The sequence below is a fragment of the Taurulus bubalis genome, assembly GCF_910589615.1.
Source record: "Taurulus bubalis genome assembly, chromosome: 7".
NCBI lineage: Eukaryota > Metazoa > Chordata > Actinopteri > Perciformes > Cottidae > Taurulus > Taurulus bubalis.
This window is the reverse complement of record NC_136595.1, coordinates 7,463,941-7,481,495: the sequence shown is the minus strand read 5'-3', so window position 1 is coordinate 7,481,495 and position 17,555 is coordinate 7,463,941. Positions and strand designations below refer to the sequence as shown.

Here is a 17,555-nt window from a genome sequence, read left to right as displayed (position 1 = left end):
CCCCGAAGTCGCTCAGGGGAGAACTCTGGGTAATCAACTCCAGCTGGGACTAGGGGGCAAAGACGCAGGCTGAGATTGCTCACCCTTTTCTCCCTCACCCTGTCAACAAGGCTCTCTCCCTCTCTCTTTCCACCTCGTCTGGCAGGTTTCTCTCGTCAGGCCCAGCGCCGAGTCAGGCTGGCTGATAGCGCAGGAATCCTGGCGGTCCTCGGTGCTCCCTCGCTATCTCTGGGCCAGCGCACTACTATAAAGGTGCCGAAGACACACCGATCCCTCACACCGCGGTACCAATAACTGCGTCGTATGCAAATGGAGGCAGAAACGACCAGACCCTCAGACCGCCTCGGATAGCCGGCGACAGCCTGAAGCAGAACCGGAGACGCTGCCTTCGCTCGGCGAGCCCAGGCGTTCCTGCCTTTATAACAACCTACTCCACTGTGTGTCACCATCTTTATCAATGCCCCTTTATACTCGTACACCTTCATATCTAATGTGGCTCCACACTGCTGCCGTGTCTCCCCGTTTCTCTCTGGCAGCAGTACCGGGTCAGTCTGTGTGTTGGACTGCTGAGGGCCCCAGGGTGGTTCCGCTCCGACGGTAGGAGGAAACTCCTTCAGGAAATACCAAACTGCCAGACACACACAATCCACAATCTCTCTTTCTCCTACAAGCAGACTAAAGCTCCTGCACGAACGGCCCGGGTTAAGAAGCCCAGCACTCTACGCTAGTTTGCATTCTCAACCTATGGTGTTACACAACGCAGGGTTGAGTTGAGGCCAGGCTTTTCATTGCATTAATTATAGTTCAATTAAATAATAATAAATCAAAACGGTTTCTGCCCCTGAGAGGCCAACCTCTCCACACTAGTAAAAGTTGAGTGGTTAATTAGCATGCAGGAACATCTTTGTACAAGATTTTACAAAAATGAACAAACGCTGCAGACTACAGTGTCGCAGTATTTGTCAAGCAGTTTTGTCTATTATTGAGCCTGAACGTTTTTTAAAAAAGAAAAAAAAAAAAAGAAAAAGAGTTTTGTTGAATCGAGAGAAAACAACATGACGCTAATGGAGATATTCCAGCTTCTTTTTCCAAGCTTTTAGTCTCAATTTGAAGACTGTTTTGACTGTGTGTGAAACTGCAACAGCGAAATAAAAGGTCCCTCTCCTCAAAGTCAGAGCTGCAGAGGGGAAGATTTGTGCATCCAAAAAATAAATCATGTCCTCCTCCCCTGGCATATTCAAATCCTAATAGGTTAGCGATTACGCAACATCCCCGTGTCGTTTTGCATGCTGTTGATATCAGTGGCGCTCGCTCTCTTCAGAATCAGTGTCCTCTGGAGATAAGCTGCTTCACATTTTTATATTTCATGGAATCTTGAAGCAATAAAATGTCAAGAGAGAAAATAAACTATTCACATGTAAACGAAATAACGTACGGGGTAGCAGGTTGGAGAGCGTTGCAGCAATTTACATAATGGCATCTTCCAAGATGTCTCAAGATGACTCATCTGACTGACTGCAGGTGAGGTTGCTGCACTAGAATTAGGAAAAAAGACACCTAATCATAGAAATGTCTTGCAACAAGTTGAGTCTTATATTTTTGTCAGAATGTTTTCAGGTTTTACTGCCACGTGCAGCATAAAGCTCCAGGTTCACTTCCCAGCTCTTTTTGAAAAGCAGCAAAAAAAAATGATGTATTTCAAAAGTCTTGTGTTTGTTTTAAGGTCAGATAGTTTGTGGTGGCTTGATAGGCTTGGCTTTGCAAATGTTCCCAGATTACGCAATATTTGGCTCGTTTGTAGAAGGTCTAACATGACATATGTTGTAATTCAAACTGCAGTTTTAAATGGTTTTCAAAAAGCAGATTTTTCTCTAAACTCATTTCAAGTTACTGTTTGTCTAAAATGCACCTCTGCCTCTATATGTGTGTGTGTGTGTGTGTGTGTATTTCCAAGCTGTGGCTCTGTGGCTGACCACAGGAAGTTCTAATCAGCAGCACGGCGTAGCTGCTACCTTCCCTTTCCCCCGGTGACCTCCTCCACACCCCTCTCCCTCCACAATAGAGATACCAGGATCACATTACAGACTCAGGGGGTTAAGGGTCAATCCCATTTTTCAGCCCTCTCTGTCCCTTTTCCCGCTTACAGATCCTTTCCCAGGGGTTAAAGCCTCCCGTCACCTAAATTCACATCAGTTCACGCGTGGCGAGGGAGTGGTATCCGTCGGAAACCCTCCGTCTTCTCTCCCACACCCCCACACCCTTTTTAGTGTCCCCTTGACAGACAGCTCTCTGATCTCAGGGACCACTCACACAAAGACGTGGACATGGTTAAAAACATGTTTAAAACACTGCTGGCCTCTTTGTGTCATTGTGTTGGCGTGTCTCTGTTACACGCCGGTTAAAGTCTGTATTTTACTGCTGCAGGGGATCGGGTTACTGGGAGGTAACGCTGAGCCCGCGATGACCTCCCGCATTGGAATCCAACCATTTTACAATAATAATGCAATGTAGCAGGATATATTTTGGGCACCCAGGGTTCCCACAAGTAAAGTTCCTGCTCATATTCTGCACAATTAGCCCTTTTCCACTGCAGGAACTTAATCTGTACCCGGAGGCTTTTAAAAAGCTGAACTTTTAAAGATCCTTGAGAGCCTTTGGTGCAAAGTTGATACTTGCATTTCTGTATAAAAAAAAGGGAGGAAATTAGAAAATAGTCTAATACAAATACAATACTACCACTTCTCCGCTGCACATTTTGTAACACTATGTTTTTCTATAATCCTGCTACATCTTTTTAATTTTGGCTCTGCACTGTATATGCATATAACCTTTTTTAACCAAGTCAAAGGTAAATCAATACAAACTTAACATAACATTCAGCTCATTTGGGGATTCTGGCTGACTTTTGGTGACTATGGCTCTGTGTTTTGAATTTACAGCTCTAATACAAACCTCTGATTGGCTTCCTCTCCATAGCAGTTTTGTCTGAGGTTGAAGTTTTTAGAGAAACTCAGAAAAAAAAACATGATTTCTCAGAGACACAGCTGAAATAATGATTTTTTTTTACATTTAAACATAAAAACCTAAAGCGACGAGGAGATTCCCGTGTCTCCAAGTTAAGGATATCAACGTTGAAGTGGGAATTCACAGCGGTGAAAAATGCTCCTGTCACCAGCGGCTCCTTCCACTTTGCAACCGTATACATGTGGCCGATTCGGAGAAAAATAATACGAGTCAGACCGGCCACTTAGTATGATATACACATGGCTGACAGCAGAGCAGTGCTCAAAATCATAGCTTCTATACGACAGAAAACCGCACCCAAACCTCGCTTAAGTATGCTCTCCCTTAACACAACTCATGTTGTGGTTTCCTAATTCCTTTTAATTACAGTTTGAGAATCAGACAAAAGAGCAAGAGCTTACCGTCACTGAATGTGACAGGTGATCATTTCGTCACACACAAAATGTCATTTTAATAAAGCGTCATTTAATTGCACTGAATAGAGAGGGAGGGAAAGAGAGCAAGGCTTCATGAGAAGCGAGTGATAGTTGGACGGAAGAGGAAGTGGCACTCATAAGATATGCGGGCCTATATGGAAATGTGAGTACAGGCATAGTAGAGGGCAAGGCATCAAATCCCGCACTACTTCAAACACCTTCATGGCTCAGCGGCAGATTTAAAGAAACAGTCCGAGAATCGTTTCCGGGACCTATAATGTTATTGATCAATATCAGCTGCATAAAACCCATTTCATTTCCATTTTTCTTTATTTTTAACCATCCCACTGTGTAAAAACATAACCAGGATGTAATGCAGGAGTTAACAAAGTCAAGTCGAGTAGGAGTCAAAACATACCGCTTTCATTAAATTAGTTTTTTGGGTGACCACTTGAAAGTTGAGGTGGAAATGCACCCGAAACGCATTGAGGATGGATTGTGATCCGATTGGCCAAACCGCGTCCGGAGGTGGTCAGGGACCCATTGTGACCACATTGACCACAAGTGTCAATGCAATTGTGTTTCCAATCCACATACAACAACAAGGTGGGTGGAAATATGCAATCCTGCACAAAGGAGAGGAGGGGGACGACGTAATACTAGGAGTCAACGTCATCAGATTAACTCCTATTTAGATATTCTAATGCATGGTGTTAGTGGGTTCAATGAGTCTCTGCTGATTGATGCACACACATCTGATGCCTCTTTATGGGACACCATACAAGTAAAAAGGAAAACAGCCAATCAAACGTCGGCAAACCACATCAGTGCAAGTTCACTGATGGTTCTACTTCCAGCAGGACAAGTAAATCTGGAGCAATAAAGCGTTGAAAGAAAAGACAATGAATGTCTTGTGCCTTGCAAGGTGAGAGGAACTCATTTGGGTTAATAATGCTGAACAGTCTGATCGGTCACATTTCCCTGGCTGTTGATTTAAAACTTTAAACTTAAATACGGATCCAACAGATCCAGATTAACGTTCCTCTCTGTCTCAAGTGATAAAATGATTGGATGGAAAAATCTAAACATCATATTGAGACTCAATATGACTCGATACTAACATATATTCAATATGAAAGGACGAAGGGCAAAACCTTAGCAATCTGGACTTAGTCCACTATTTATTTTAGTGGATTTTAATTTGAAAGGTTTTCGGCTTGTGATTCATTAAAAAAACCTATTCAAATATTTATGGAAACTGGTTAAAAACGCTGGAATTGAATTTAAACGTGCGACCGTTTTCTACAACCTTTCATCGTTTTCCGTCCGCAGCAGCAGAGCGCCCAGCTGTCAGCGATCTTTCCAGACAGCAGAATTCCAGGTGAGGGAACAGCGAATGGCTTTACTGGGAACCGTCTTGGAAAAGGACACCCAATTCCTCCCAAATATACGGAAACCTTTTAAAATAATGCTAATATTTCATGCTCCCTTTGTGAAAGTACCGTGAAGCGCTGCCAAACATCCAAACGCTGCACTGATAGCCGTTTCGTGTGTCAAGTGCCATAAATTCAGCTGGAGGAGCTCCACAAAGCTTGTTCAATGGATAAATCTTCCTGCTCATGAAAGCCATTTGCTCCTTTATGTCTGTCTGGTGTTCAAACATTCACCTCAATCCATCAACGCTGCAAACTGTCAGAACGCTAAGGCCTCTCCTTACCTCACATTTCCCCTTATCACTGGTTTATACTGAGAGGAATCTGAGGAATCCTGGAGCTCAGTCTGTTCGCCAACACCCAATACGACACGGTGAACCGCGCACACACACACACACACACACACACGCACACAAAAGTGCTCCTTTTAAAACACAGACTAATTCCTGACACATAAATCGCACAAATTGATCACAGATGCTGGTGCTAAGTACTGCGGCTGAGAAGCAAGAGTGGGATAAAACAACATAATGGACAATGACGTGTGAATCTGAGCTTTGGGACGATGTTCCGCGTGGTTATAAAAGTCACAGAGGCCGACTGCCACCTCTTTTTGTTTTAAGACCTATAGTACTGTATAGGAACTCCGCCCAGTGAAATGAGCTGACTTTGCTGCCTCAGCGCTTCCCTCCAAAGGGCTGCGGTTCAGTGAGAGGTCCCGCTGCCTCGGCCCCGAGATGAAGCACCTTCAGAGAGCCAGCAGTCCTAACTGGCCCCTGGCTTCCACCGCCGGCCTCTGACTGACACCACTGCACTGCCAGAGACATAAAGCAGGATAATAATAGCTGCTCATTCCTCCCTATCCCATACCGACCGACCAGACAGGCCCACATTGTCCACATCCATATGCGACTGCACGATAAAAAGGTGAATACCTCCGTCTACAGCCTTACTGTATCAGCAAGCCACGAGATCTTGGTAGGTCCTTGACTCCGTCTGGTTTTATGACAACCTTGTAATAAAAGCCAAATAGTCCCTGAAGAGGAAAATGCAATACAGTGTCATTGCTGTCCATATTTTCTTCTGGTTATGATAATACTGTGGTTAATAATTTTGATTGCTAAAATAGCGTTTAAGGAGCGAGTGCATAGAGTATCACTAAACTTCTCGTTTGTAGTAAAGAGTGACGGCAGACCGTCCCAAAACTTCAATTCGACAAAAACTGTGCCATCTACAAGTAGCCAACAAGTTAAAATAAATTACCCAGAAATCATCAGCAAGAAGTAACTCCAATGGACTGATATATCAATGCAGGGACGTTTCAGGCTAATGCTTCTCTTCAGCTGTTTTTATGACCGCAATGTGCTTTTGAGATCAGATATGTTCAAGTTTATTGCCTGTGTCGTTCTGTAGACATGGACTTTAAGGGGGCAGTTTGACTGTTCTTTATTGTAGAGCTTTGTCTCACAGTGCTATGGAGCTGTATCTCTATAATCAACCTGGTGGCTATAATGTTATATTAACCCAAAGGAATGAGGGTCACAAGAATGAAAATAAGACCCACGTTATAAAAATGTAGAATATAAAACAGCTGATTGGCTGAAGAGCATCTTTTGCTTTGACATCTCAACTGGCTGAAGAGCAGTCCAACCGACTACTGGGAAACCCAGAAAAAAGCCATGATATTTCAGGCTTCATTAAACAGCAGATAATACGCAACAAAGCAGGCCAACTGTTAAAATCGTCTCTGGGGCACAGAAGTGTATGAGTTACTGCCTGCCAGGAACCATTATGTCAGCAGCACACACACACACTTGTGCGTGTGTGTGGGGCCATACCTGTTTTTCTCATTGTTAGGATAAATAATTTTCTCCACAGCGGGATCTGACACCGTGGTGGCTGCAATCGTACATGAGCTGTCCACCAGTGGTGCTACTACGTCCTAGAAAGTTGAGAAAGTAAACGCAGTAAACGGTGTGGATTCAAGTCGTGTTATACAATATCTGTTAAAAAACTAACTCACTAGACAGCAACTACAGCAGAGCTCGTCCTCCTCCAATCAAAGAAACTGTAAAACTCATTCTGTGTGTGTGGAGACAGCACTACAAGGATTCTGGGACTAGATTTATGAGGTCTGGACCGCCAGCATGGAGTCAAATGAAACCCAACACCAGCTCTGTTTCTTCAACGAGGCCTACGAACCGAGCACCTCCTGTCTGCCGCTACAAAAGACACCATTCTGGCTATAAAAGGTGTCACTCTGCTTCAACAAAGTGCTTGTCGCATTGGTCCGACCGCGTCTGTAGCCCCTCCTCCAAAACCTCCTTTTTGGCATAGGACTGTGAAAAGATTGCCCAAAAGTGTGAGGCGTTAGTCACCATTTGAATGACTATAGCGACTCCGTGGTTGGCTTTTCTCCTCACCTTTGACTGTCACCATTTGGAACGGCTAACAAATGTTTTACTTTCCAAAGAAGACTGGCAAAGAACACCTTGTACAAAATACTGTAGTTCATCTTGATCATACCTCGCTTTTGATGAAATATTTAGTTTACTTATTTACCTTGCTTCATCTTTCATTTGGTCTAGTTTATTGGTGTGTTCATGCTGTTGGTTTTTAAATGCTTTACAAATGAGCACTTTGTAACTGTGTTTTTGAATAATGCTCTACAAATTAATATTACTATGTAATTGTATTCCTTCCATCACTACTGTGTCAACCTGTATCTGCTCCACTTGAGCTTGTAGTGAGAGAGAGATGGAGCAATACAACCAATCACACGTTTATACGCATGCCGTTCCTCCGCTGCTTTGTTGTTCCAACGCCATTAAGCAATGGATTACATAATCCCACAGCTACAATGTAACATATACATTTTATTATTTGAGTTATTTAAAAGGAGAAATACACAATTACACTCTACCAGGTTGCTATCTGTTTTTTTCTTCTTCTTTTTCTTGAACTGAGTAATGAAACTAAGGTGTGTTTTTCTTTGGTGTATATTCAGGGGTAACGGGGGATCTGGGTTAAACAATACTGCCCATTTGTTCAGCCTGGTTCCACCTAGACCTGCTACATATATCATGTGGCTTTAAACTCTTGAACTCAGATTTTCCCCCTTGAATTTCTTTATTTCTTAAGCAGCCTTGACGCGAGAAAATACAGCTCTTTTCCAACATCACATATATTCAACATCATGTATATTATGTCTCTGCTAGTTGCAACACTTCATTGAAACTATGATGCTTACCCTCAATGAATTATTGAAACCACCATGTTTTCATGGCTGCACCATAACATCATTTGGAAATGTTCAAGTCGTTATGTAATTTCGTACACACGCCATTTTATACACAGTTTCATCTGCCATGGTTTATGTCTCTCGAGTCCTTGACTAAAAGTTAAATAAAACAACGTTTTTGTGGGTTTTAGCAACGTCTGGCTGTAAAACATGCGTTTGTAACAATGGAAAAGAGTTTTGCTCAGACACACTTTTACATTTTCTTGGTCCTCTGAATACCTGGACAAAGAAAGTGCAGCTACAGTTCAGTCTCGCAGAGTAGCTAAAAATATAAGTACTGAATATCAGATCAGGATGAAAAGAGCTTTTCTTCTGTAGCTTTTCATCATTTTACACAAACATTTAGCAACAATACAGCGAGAAATCCACTGTAAAACAGAGGGATCTTGTCATAGTCACAGGTTATCTGTTGTCATTTTGGAGGCAGGTCTTATATAATATCAATATTACAAGTCTTACATTTCTTTGTTATAAATAGCACAGAGGGATGGAACTGAGACAATGAGTGCATTACGGTATTCATACTGCTATTTAAAGTGTGCACATTTGTGTTTTGGGTGTGTGTGGATACATGCAGCTGTCATGTTTATTGTTTTAGTTTTAAATATTTTAGCACAATGCATCCAATTTCGACCTGTATGACAATGAGCCATTCAACTTCAACGTGAGCCCAGACTAGCTAATTGCATAGAAACGTTGTTCCTGCTCATGCACGGTCAGGGCTCAGGGCCCCGTACCCACTCTGTGACGGCTCTAATTTAGGTTTTCAATAACCCGCTGCTTGCTAAACAAGGTTTTGGTTCTGGTGTCCAGCTTTGCTCAGTTCACGCATCGTCTGCAAGACTGTGAGACTCACGAGGTCACTAGCTGAAGTAGCAAAGGCAGGTTGCAACACTTCATCACAAAGCCACAAGGAATGCATTCAACATCACACACCGATGATATCTTCCAGGGTGGAATTGTCCTTTAAGCCTCAATAAAAGGTCGACAGAATTAGGAAACCAGATCAGTCAGGTATGTCTTTGTCGCGTCGATGACCTCGACAGATTAGTTATAAAGGTTTTCCACAACACCCGTCGTCTTTATTCCGCTGGATCACTGGAACTATTGTCTGCGCTCCTCATCCGATGACGACAGGACTGAGGAGGTAGAAGAATATGCAGCGGAGTGAATTGGTGACGCACGCCTCGCTGCTGGAATGAAGCGATACAGCTAAAAGAAGCGAGAAGGAAGTTTAGAATCGAGACTTTCCCACGTGCACGTGCACTTACGGACAGACGGTTGACAGGTGCGAAGGTGTGGCGTGTCAACAGGGCTATTGTTAGGGGCCGATGTGGGAGCTTTTGATTCTTACCTGCAGTCGACATAGGAAAAAAAAAACAGGCCTGGCAACTTCTTACAACCCACAATTAGCATTTCATGCTATAGTTTCTGCCACGCTGTAAGATCTCTTTCCTTCATGCATTCGGGCCGTTTGCTTTTCGAAGAAATTTTGCAACAAAAAGAAAACTCATCCTGAAAAGTGTGTAATATGGCGCGTCCGCTCATGTGCATGCCATGCCGCACACGCTCCACACTCACACGGGCCGATGGTATGCAGCGCAGCCGCTTTTCACCCTTGTTTGTGCCGCACAAGAATAAACTTGCATGTTTAAGACAAAAGGATGATCGATGACTGCACTGTCGATGAATGCTGCTACGTGACTCGAAGCACGACCGATCTACATCTCGCCGTTTCTGATACATGGGAACTTCTGACGGTGATTCCTCGCTGTCAATCAACTGCCTCCGACTCATGCCACTGTGAACCGCAGTGATAACAGTGTAATGATCCTGCGTGTCATTAATTAACTGACTGGTGGAAAATTAAAGAATAACAATTTTGACAATCGATTAATCTTTGGAGTCATTTCTCAAACTTCTCATTTGAAGATGTCACATTGGGCCTTGGGAGCTAATGATGTGCATTTCCAACTATTTTCATATTTTTTTTTAAACTGTAATTAACCCTGATTAAGTAAAACAAGATTAAATAATAACAATGTAAATCTAACTTTCTTAAAAAATGATCAAAACAAGAACAATATTATTAGTTTCCAACCCGACAATTACGCGAGTCGTGGCTGTCCGATGGGAAAATAACATTTTTAATTCTGGTCTCTACAGAGTGTGTAGGTGGTATAGGTGATAAAGGGGGCAACTGTCTCTCAGCTTTTTCTGACAGGAGGATAATCTCGCCCGGAAGGGCATTCCAGTGTTGCCGACCAATGCTAAATGCTAGTTGCGTCGCCGTGACTGAGACGCAGACATTAAGTGCAAAAGGGCGAGGAGTTCTGCGAAACCCTGATGGGACCGAGAGCGATAAAGACAGATGGAGAGACAACTTCCCATTCATCACCCCATCTCCTCCTCCTCTGCACGAGAGGTCGGACGCAAACCACAGCGCTGTCACTCAACTCGCAGCAGTCAGTCCCCTGCAGCGACACATGAACTTGGAAGTATGGCAGCAGGGCCGCGTTAACGCGGACACGCGCGAGTGTGTGCATGCACGTAGACACACACCAATGCAAATACATGCACGTACCAACTTGTGCGCAAACGTAATCGCCGCAGTCCAACACTTAGTCTGTATGAGTGCTTCCAAAGCTAACTGGGACAAATTCGGATCTGCAATAAATATTTCAGGGTTGAAGTTTAAACAAAAGTACATCATCAATCATGACACATCATCTATCATGTGACAGAAATTATTGGGGAACTCTCCAATGAACTGAGCATGCCTTCTCCATTTGGCTTCATATGCTCGGGCCAAATCAGACTTCTGTATTGGATACATTATGTCATTGGGAGTATTGAAGGGAAACGAGAATGACATTTAAAAGAAACACCATTTAAACACTTAATTGTAATTCTAGATTTTTTGTGAGATTATCTGTCAAATGCCTTCTCGAATGTTTATTGTGCTGACAAAAAGAGTCCACTTTTGCTGAAGTATTTACAACTTGATTTGTCGTGATTGGTAATCTGAAATTTCACAAGTTCATAAGTAGCAAACTACAGTAAGGAGATATTTTTTAAGGTGGCTGATGTGATGTGGCTCTGATGGAGCTTTGACAAGTCCAGAAAATAAAATGGCCCCGATGAAGTCATAGTGATGTCATCAGGGTTATCGCGGCTTTTCTTGGGAGACATTTTTGTGCAATACCAGCGTTACAAACCAGCGACATGTGGATTGAAAAGCATCACATGCTTGTTGTCATTTTGTATTGTAGCAGAAGTTTGTAGACTGGGAGGCTCACCAACACGTCAACAGCAGCAGCGGTTGTGAAACAAAGCTCATTAATAATACATTTGACTTATATAGCACTTTAAAAAGGTACCCCAAGGCACTTTACATGGCAATGACAAACAATAGAGGCAGCAATAAAAAAATACTAGTATCACAGGTTAAAAGCAGATTTAAATAAATGGGTTGTAAGTGCTGTTTTGAAAGTGGCGAGAGACGGAGAAGGTCTGAGGTGCTGGGGGAGAGAGTTCCAGAGGAGACGGTACCTTTGACAGGAAAAAGCAGAGAGTACCATTCAGGTACCTGAAGCAGTGAAGTGACGTTTGACTGCAGCTCGAAACTACAGGAGCTAAACCAAAAAGAAATATAAGACACAGTACATCGAGCGGTGTTTACTCGGACTGCCTCGAGTGACTCACAATGGCCTCAGTGTATGATTTGCAAAGAAGTGCGAGCTAATGAAAGCATGAGTGGTGACTGAGGGTGAACCTCAAGGCACCAGAGGTCTCATAAGGGGTTGCACCCCAAGTTACTAAAGACCCAGTGTGGAGATATTCACACAGATAAATAAAAGGTTTATGATATAGTTTAGATGGGAACAGTTCCAACAGCACCAGGAATGTTGGGAGTTGTAGTTTGGACTCTACTTTTGTCTGAGGAGGGGCTCACACTGTCAGACTTTAGTGTAGGATTCAGAATGTTTGACACATAGGGATTACAAGTGAGCACATGTTGGCCTCTAACGCAACAGTTTGGATCCTTCTTTTTTTTTAATCTGACTAATAAATCCAACTTCATGTTCGGTGCAATACAAAATGACTGCAGTGCCCCTATAAATGCCTTTTCTTATAATTGGCATATGCCGTTCCTGACTTCCAATGTAGAAAAAATGATGCCAATTTATGTCATTTGCCTGTCATTTATGTATGTATTTACACCAGTCTGTTCTCCCATACACTGCTACATGACATTAGCTGGCCTGCATTCACTGTCTTGACTTAATGTTGATGTATCGTCTCTCGTCTTGCAATAGAAAAAAAACACAGAAAGAACAACATACTCACGTACACAACCTCAAGCTCAGGACCACGCTATTCTAATTCACATACCTACTGTCAATCTTAGCATTGCTGGAGTTCCAGTCTTGTAAATCTCTCAACAAGGTGTAAACACAACCGTGAGAACCAGACGAAGGAAACCATCTGATCACACTAGAAATATATCTACGGCCATGGCACCACATGCCACCTGGCAACCAAAACTAATCACGTAATCAAGTATTAGAGCACAATACACCCCGGCACACCTTTGCTAAGCTCAGGCAGAGACTGCTCACCTGAGCCAAACCTCAGTGCTGGCAGAAACCCACAGGCTGACAAGTGTGAGTGACAGCTCTGTGAAGCCAATTCAAGGCACCAACAGCAGGCATGACAGTTGGAGCAGTTTACTGCATTCGCAACAACCCCGACAGCGTCAAAACCAACGTCCTTTGCTTTCCCTTGTGTGCGTTCTGCAGAAAATGGCTGTGGTTTATTTATTTTTTCAACGTAATGAGCATGTTTTGCATCCAGTAAACAACTTCCACAACCACAGAGGCAAATGCGCCGTCACCTCTGCAGCTTTTGTTTCCCAAATAAACACAAGACAAGTGCACGGTTATACGCGGGGGAAACACACACACACACACACACACACACGCACCACATGTGAAGCACACCTGCATATTTAACCCCCCTAGCCCCGCCCGGGTTGATCAACCCTGTCCCAAGGGGCTGGGGAGATAAATGAGCTCATGTCAAACACACACACTGACAGGGATAATGATGAAGTACATATATATTAGCACACAGCCTGAGGACTCACTCTACTTACGTACAGCCACACACACAGATGCACATTTTCTTGCACCAAAACGACAAACACCAGGCCAAAAGTGTGCATTAAGAATCCAGTTTACTCACACTCACACACACCTACACACACACACACACACACGCATGCATATACATGCACACGCACACATAGACACGCACACGCACGCACTTGATGACAGGTATTTCCACTTCAGGAGAGCCACAATGCTGAGCTGTGAGCCCGGTGTCAGTCACTTCCTGTCTGAAGGGGTCAGAGGTTAAACACTCTTCAGTCTCTTTAACCCCAACCACAGAAATAAAGAGACAGTGAGACAGAGCAGAGAAATCGGCTGCTGTAATTGAACCGTTTCGCTCTCGTTATCCCTGCACTCTTTACCCCCTGTTCCCTCCGAGCGACACATGTTCCAGGCAATGCAGCCCAAACCTGCTGGTGGTCCGAGCTAATTCACTGAAACCTGGGAAAGTGAAGTGCAAATCAAGACATGCTAGAAGTACAGCTTCAAAAAAAAATTATTTAACGTTTGATTTAATACAAAATAAAAAAAACATTTGCTGGTTCCAGGTTCTTAAATGTGAACTCTGCTTTCGACAGTTTTTTTTCCCCACTGTAAATTCAAGGCCTTTTGGTTTGTTGGGGAAAAATAATAAGACGTCACACCTTGACAGCAATATTAAAGCTTGAACAAACTAAGTGCTCCAGTGAATGTGCAGGAATCATTCATTCTCTTTTAAACCATTTCATCTTCTTTTCATGCATCCGTCTACCAGGTGTGGCTGCAGACAACACTTAGTCTGACCATATGGAGGAGCGGCATCTTGGATAAACAGCACAACACGCCAGCAGTGAGGCTATTGTATTGGCTTGCTGACAATGTACGGGGGTTTCATTTGTTCTGGTCTTTTAAAATCGATAAAATATTGTTGAAATAGGACATTTGGCATCTCTCAAAATTCACCATAAATCTCAACAGAGACCATTTTGTGTCCTCCTTTCTGTGAAACCTTTGAAAGCTGTCTGGAAGCGGATGTTGCAACTCGTTTCAGCTTTATTGATGTACTGGGTTGCATAATTATGTCAGATAGGCATCCGCAGGTAACATTGTATTGTCCATTAAGTCCTTGTATCAGAAAAGCTCTCATGAAAGACACCAAACGAATATCTTTGCTGATAAATCACCATTGGACCAGTGTCTGGAGTAGTTTTCAGTGTGGATTCTTGGTTAAGACCTTCAATGTATGAGCCGACAAGCACAAAGAACACAGGCCCAGGTGTGTGACCGGCGCTTCCATCGCCTCAGCAGTCAGTCAGCGGGGCCTCCTCGCTAATCCTCCGCCATCACTCAACTGGATCTCAGCTCTAATCTCGCTGGGCCAAAGCTCAGCAGAGGGGAGCTCCTGACAGCTAATCTCGGCCACAACACCCCTGGGTAACTCTACACCGGCCCCAGGGGAGCAGCCACAATACCCCTGGGCCACGGCGATGAGAGAAAGACCTCCCAAATATCAGAGACACTTCACGCCTCGGGAGAGATGGAGGGATACAATGCTGGCTCGTTTCTTTTGGGTTTGGATGCTCACCGCCGTTGTAAACTCGGGTACAAGCACACCTGTCCATGCGCAAGCTGATAAAAGAGAGCCAGACGGCACTCTTTCTCCAGTGCTTTCAAAGCAGCTTCTCTTTCCGCAGAACTGACCTCGCCAGCTGCAATCCAACACACGCCTTCGCTATTAAAGTAGAAATCGTCAACATTGCCATTCAGCACCAACTGGCAGGATGCAGCCTACATTACTCTTGAAGAGGCGGAGTGGATTGTTTAAAAGCATACAATAAAGCGGTCCGAGGCTGTCAGCTGGACCCGTTACAGCTGATAAGTGCACGGTCCCAGACACAATGACCGGCAATCAGATACATGCAGAGAAAGCATGTAACATTCATGTTAAGGTCAGGTACATAGAACAGGAAATATGTTTCACAAATTATATTTAACTGTGTGATTTGCACATTGGTGTAGTTTGTTGATAAGGTCTGCTAGTCCGCCTGATAAACGGCACAGCAAGCAAGAGATCATCAATAAATAATAATAATAAAGTATAACATATGGATAAAACATGCAAAACCACCAGTATGGTTCATGAGGAATAATGTTTTCAGTTCCTACAAATTGACAAAGGAAAGCATAAAGTGTGAAGATCATGGTGGTCTGTAAGTGAGTGGGCTCACTAGAGTCAACAACAACAACAAACATTGACTAGGACACAAAACATTCGGAAGAATTTGACTTACCACTTCAGTAGGACGGAAGAATTTTGGGTCCACCTTTACATGGACCACTCCAGTCTCCTGGCAACGGCCAATCTCACTCTCATCCTTTCCCTCCCACCTGGAAAGACACGCATGTTATCAGGAGGGAGCGTTTCCCCACTGGAAGGTTCAGCTGTGCTTTCCTCGGTGTCCCTTATTATTTCTTGTGCGGTTTGTTTCTTTAACGTCTCGTGCAGACAAAACATGCCACCTTTTCTTCTTTCTTTTTTAAATCAACACAGCAGTCACACACACTGACACCTTCACCCACATGTCAGTGCCTTCCAGGACACAGGTGAGGTGAATGAGAGGTGGCACTGAAGAGGAGATTTCGAGGAACTTTCCAAAATACAGCCTCTTTCAGACATGGCACCTGTTACATTGCAGAATCTATACATCACACAATACATTCTCTCAATAATTGTATAATTCATTTCATAGAATAATGAACTCGGGTGGTGAAGTACCAAAGCATAGCTTTTTTTCTTCTTAATATATATGTTGTCTCAATGTTTTATGTTTAAAAAAATCTATATTTGCACTTCATTATTATTATTTGTATTCACTTTATATGTTCACCTCTTCTGTACGTTGAATAATTGATAATAAAGCTGATTTTGACTTTTGACTTTGACTTATAAAGTAAGACATTCATTTCCTTTCTGTTAGAAGCATTTAGCTGTAAACGTTTTCCTGCCTCGTCATACATAATGTCATTTTTGAACGGTCATTTCACTTACTTTTGAATAAGAAACTATAATTATGAATCAGTCATTCATCACAGAGGACACACATTCTGGATTGAGTATGTCTGAGTTCATACTGTGACCTGAGGGTTAATGTGTCATGATTCAAATCAGCTCGTAAATGTGTTGAAGCCAAAACATGTACGCGTATGTCTGAAACAGTATTGTGTACGTGTATCTGCGGGCACTCACACAATGGTCTTCCCCACGTGCACGAAGGCCTTCTCCACAAACTCCCTCACACTGTGCACCTCCCCCGTCGCTATGACGTAATCCTCTGGCTGCTCCTCTTGCAGCATCAGCCACATAGCCTGAAAGAGACAGAGAGACAGGACAGAGACAGAGAGGTTAAACCACTGAGCGATCATAAAGCCTGGACCCTGCCCAGCTCGGTCCTGACAGACAGGAAGTGAACCTGCGACCTCTGAGCGAGGCGTTCGCCCCGTACCTCTGTCCTGACGTCACTGCAAGGGGCTCATGGGACGAATACCGTGGGAAAGGAGGACAGAGGGCTCCCGCAGGCCCACTGTGTTGCTGGCACACACACAAAGCACACACAGTTGTGTTCACACCTATGCGCACAAACACAACTGACATGATCCAACCGTTTTGAATGACACCAACAGTTAATAGAAGAGTTCCAACTTCCAGGAAGAAAAATAGAGCAGCATCAAGTTGTGGCTTGTACTTCTATCTGCCCGGTGGAGGCAGGCAGTATTATCATTAGCCTATATACCCCAGTGAAAGCTGAAGTCTGAATCCCTTAATGGACCCAGCGCTATATTAAAACAGACAGCGAGGGTGTCTGTTCTTGGTTCCATAATATTTATGGTGAACCAGAGCCAGCAGGTCAGAGCTGCTGACCTGCTGGCACGTCTAGCCTGATTAGAGGAGCCTCGGAGGGAACAGACAGACAGACAGACAGACAGACAGACAGACAGACAGACAGACAGACAGACAGACAGACAGACAGACAGAGGGACAAATGCTCATATTTTCTGGTTTGGATTCTGGGTAAACTATTTGAGCTCCAAAAACAGCGACAAGAAACCAACGTGTGTTAAAATCAAAAGCTTTTTTCCAGCATATTTTCACTGGATTTGTGTTGAAAGTGTCACAACATTCCAGCTGTTCAGTGTCCCTTTAATATCTCAAGCAAAATGAGTCCATAAC

At 43.5% G+C, this 17,555-nt stretch overlaps 1 protein-coding gene across 1 annotated transcript in view; it reads right to left on the bottom strand.

The window, feature by feature from the left end:
- The window catches only part of gmds (GDP-mannose 4,6-dehydratase), a 138,363-nt gene that overhangs the window by 15,796 nt on the left and 105,012 nt on the right, over positions 1-17,555 (bottom strand). Inside the window, exons 8-9 of the mRNA XM_079221211.1 lie at positions 16,575-16,693; positions 15,619-15,715 (exon numbers count right to left, since the gene is read on the bottom strand). Of these exons, the coding sequence (XP_079077337.1) occupies positions 15,619-15,715; positions 16,575-16,693 (216 nt within the window). The remainder of the gene's footprint in view (positions 1-15,618; positions 15,716-16,574; positions 16,694-17,555) is intronic.